We start from the raw sequence: 2,211 nt of genomic DNA on the forward strand, positions 1-2,211 counted from the left end.
ACCCTTGATCTACAACATACTGTTGGGAATGTGAACTTGTCTTTCAAAGTCCAGGAAAACCTGAGCAGAAGCCTGTTTCAGACATTTTGGCTCAAGGTAGGAAGATTGGTACCTGCACATTATTTCCCAGGAGTTTGCAATTATTTAGGTAGCTACATAATGATGAGTAAAATCAGAAGTTATGTTCAAATCTGCATAGCTCCTAAAGTGTTGCTCAAAGCTGGTTAAGTAGTAAAGTATGGACTGCAAAGATTATGCTTAAATATAAGGAAAAACCTTCCTGACACTAAGAACAGTGGAAGTTGTGAGTTTTCTATCTCTGGAAGCTTTTAAGAAGATACTAGTCAGTTACCTGTTAGAGATGCCTCAACAGGATTTCTTGCATATTGCAGAGAGTTGGACTAGTACCCTAATTTTATAGTTATGTGATTCTATGAGGGTGTACGGAGAATGAGCATTCCTTAATTTTATTATTTCCCCATATTTTTCTCTATAGTTGCAAATAGCTTACTGTGTTTGTGTTACAATTCTCTACACATTCTACCCACAGAGAGAAATTCCTAGCAATTACCAGGTGCATTACAGATCCTATGAGGGCGTATTGTCATTCATTGCAAACTTATTTAAATGTGATACATATATATTAGTTGGTCATTTGTTTCCTTCTTTTATTGTAATTAGCTGATGTTTGCATGTAAATAAAATTAGTATCTAGAATAACTCAGTTGGATTGAATGTCCTTTGCATGATGAAATACAAACTCTTTGCACTATTAATTACAAAGTCCATTCCTTATAACCAGGAAGCTGCCTTTCCCTTCAGAAACAATTAACCATTAATTCCTGTGCCTTCCAGGAAGTTCAAGATTTCACACTTTGGAACAACTAAAATCATCCCCAGGAAGATCTCAGACATATCCAGTTCTTTATTGTAAGGAAGTCACAAGATGATAGTAAGTTAAGCAAATCAGTACCCTCCCAACCCTATAAAAATATGTTTTTAAAAAAATTATGGAGACAAATAGCACTGCTGTGACAGAATTCATTCTGCAAGGATTTATAGAGTACCCAACACTACAGAACAGTCTCTTCCTGATATTTCTTGTAATCTATATTTGGATCTTGTTAGGGAATCTGGGCATGGTTGTGTTGATCAGGAGTAGTCCTCAGCTTGAAACCCCTAAGTATTTCTTCTTGCAACATTTTTCATTAATGGATGCCTGCATAGCTTCAACTGTTGCTCCTAAGATGCTGCTGAACTTCCTGGCAAAGAGAAAGACCATCACCTATAGTGGCTGCATTATCCAGTTTTTTCTTTTTTGCATTTTTACAGATGTAGAAGCCTTCCTTCTGGCTGCCATGGCAATTGACCGCTATGTAGCTGTTTGCAAACCCTTGTCTTACACAGTTATCATGTCTAGATCCTTCTGTCTCTGGCTGCTTTGGGGAGCATATGCTGGGGGTGTCTTGAGTTCTCTCATTCATACCTGTGCATCTCTAAGGCTTTCTTATTGTGGAAGGAATTCAATTAACCATTTCTTTTGTGACTTGGCCGCTCTGCTAGCCCTTGCCTGTTCAGATACTTCCCTCAATGAGCTGCTGCTCTTTACCTTTGGCATCTTGGTTGAAGGCTTGAACACTGTGACTATTGCTGCCTCCTATGGCTTCATCATCATAGCAGTTGTCAAGATGCCCTCTTCAGGAGGCAGGCTGAAAACCTTCTCGACTTGTGCTTCCCACATGACAACCTTTGCTTTGTTCCACGGAACCATCCTTTTTATGTACTTCCGACCCAAATCCAGCTTCTTCATGCACACTGACAAAAAAGTCTCTGTGTTTTACACTCTGATCATCCCCATGTTGAATCCTCTAATTTACAGTTTGAGAAATGCCAATGTAAAGGGGCCCCTCAAAAGATTGCTAAAGAAGACAATAAACCCTCACTGATGGTCTTATTTTGGATAACTGCTTCTCATCTTTCTCCCAAGGTGGTGCATATTGTTGTCTCCCAGCATTGGGAGGGAAGTTTGAAGGAGAAGGATCATGAGTAAGTTTTGACCCTGATCTCCCAATGCTAACTCAACAAACTAATCACTTCATTATGCAGTGATCTTTAGTCTTGTGATCAACTGAATACTTTTTACATAAATGGGGATGTTGATCCAGAGGCTGAAGAAAAGATATAACTATTTATTTAGCTTAAATGGTTTGG

At 38.8% G+C, this 2,211-nt stretch overlaps 1 protein-coding gene across 1 annotated transcript; it reads left to right on the plus strand.

The window, feature by feature from the left end:
- Positions 1-1,010: 1,010 nt before the first annotated feature.
- On the plus strand, positions 1,011-1,946 carry LOC113424768 (olfactory receptor-like protein OLF1). Its single transcript, XM_087967136.1, has one exon. It carries the CDS (start codon positions 1,011-1,013, stop codon positions 1,944-1,946), a length of 936 nt encoding a protein of 311 aa, XP_087823262.1.
- Positions 1,947-2,211: the final 265 nt, after the last annotated feature.

Source organism: Notechis scutatus, chromosome 1, assembly GCF_049901735.1.
Source record: "Notechis scutatus isolate UNSWTSFEM ecotype Mainland chromosome 1, rNotScu1.2, whole genome shotgun sequence".
In the NCBI taxonomy this organism is placed as follows: domain Eukaryota; kingdom Metazoa; phylum Chordata; class Lepidosauria; order Squamata; family Elapidae; genus Notechis; species Notechis scutatus.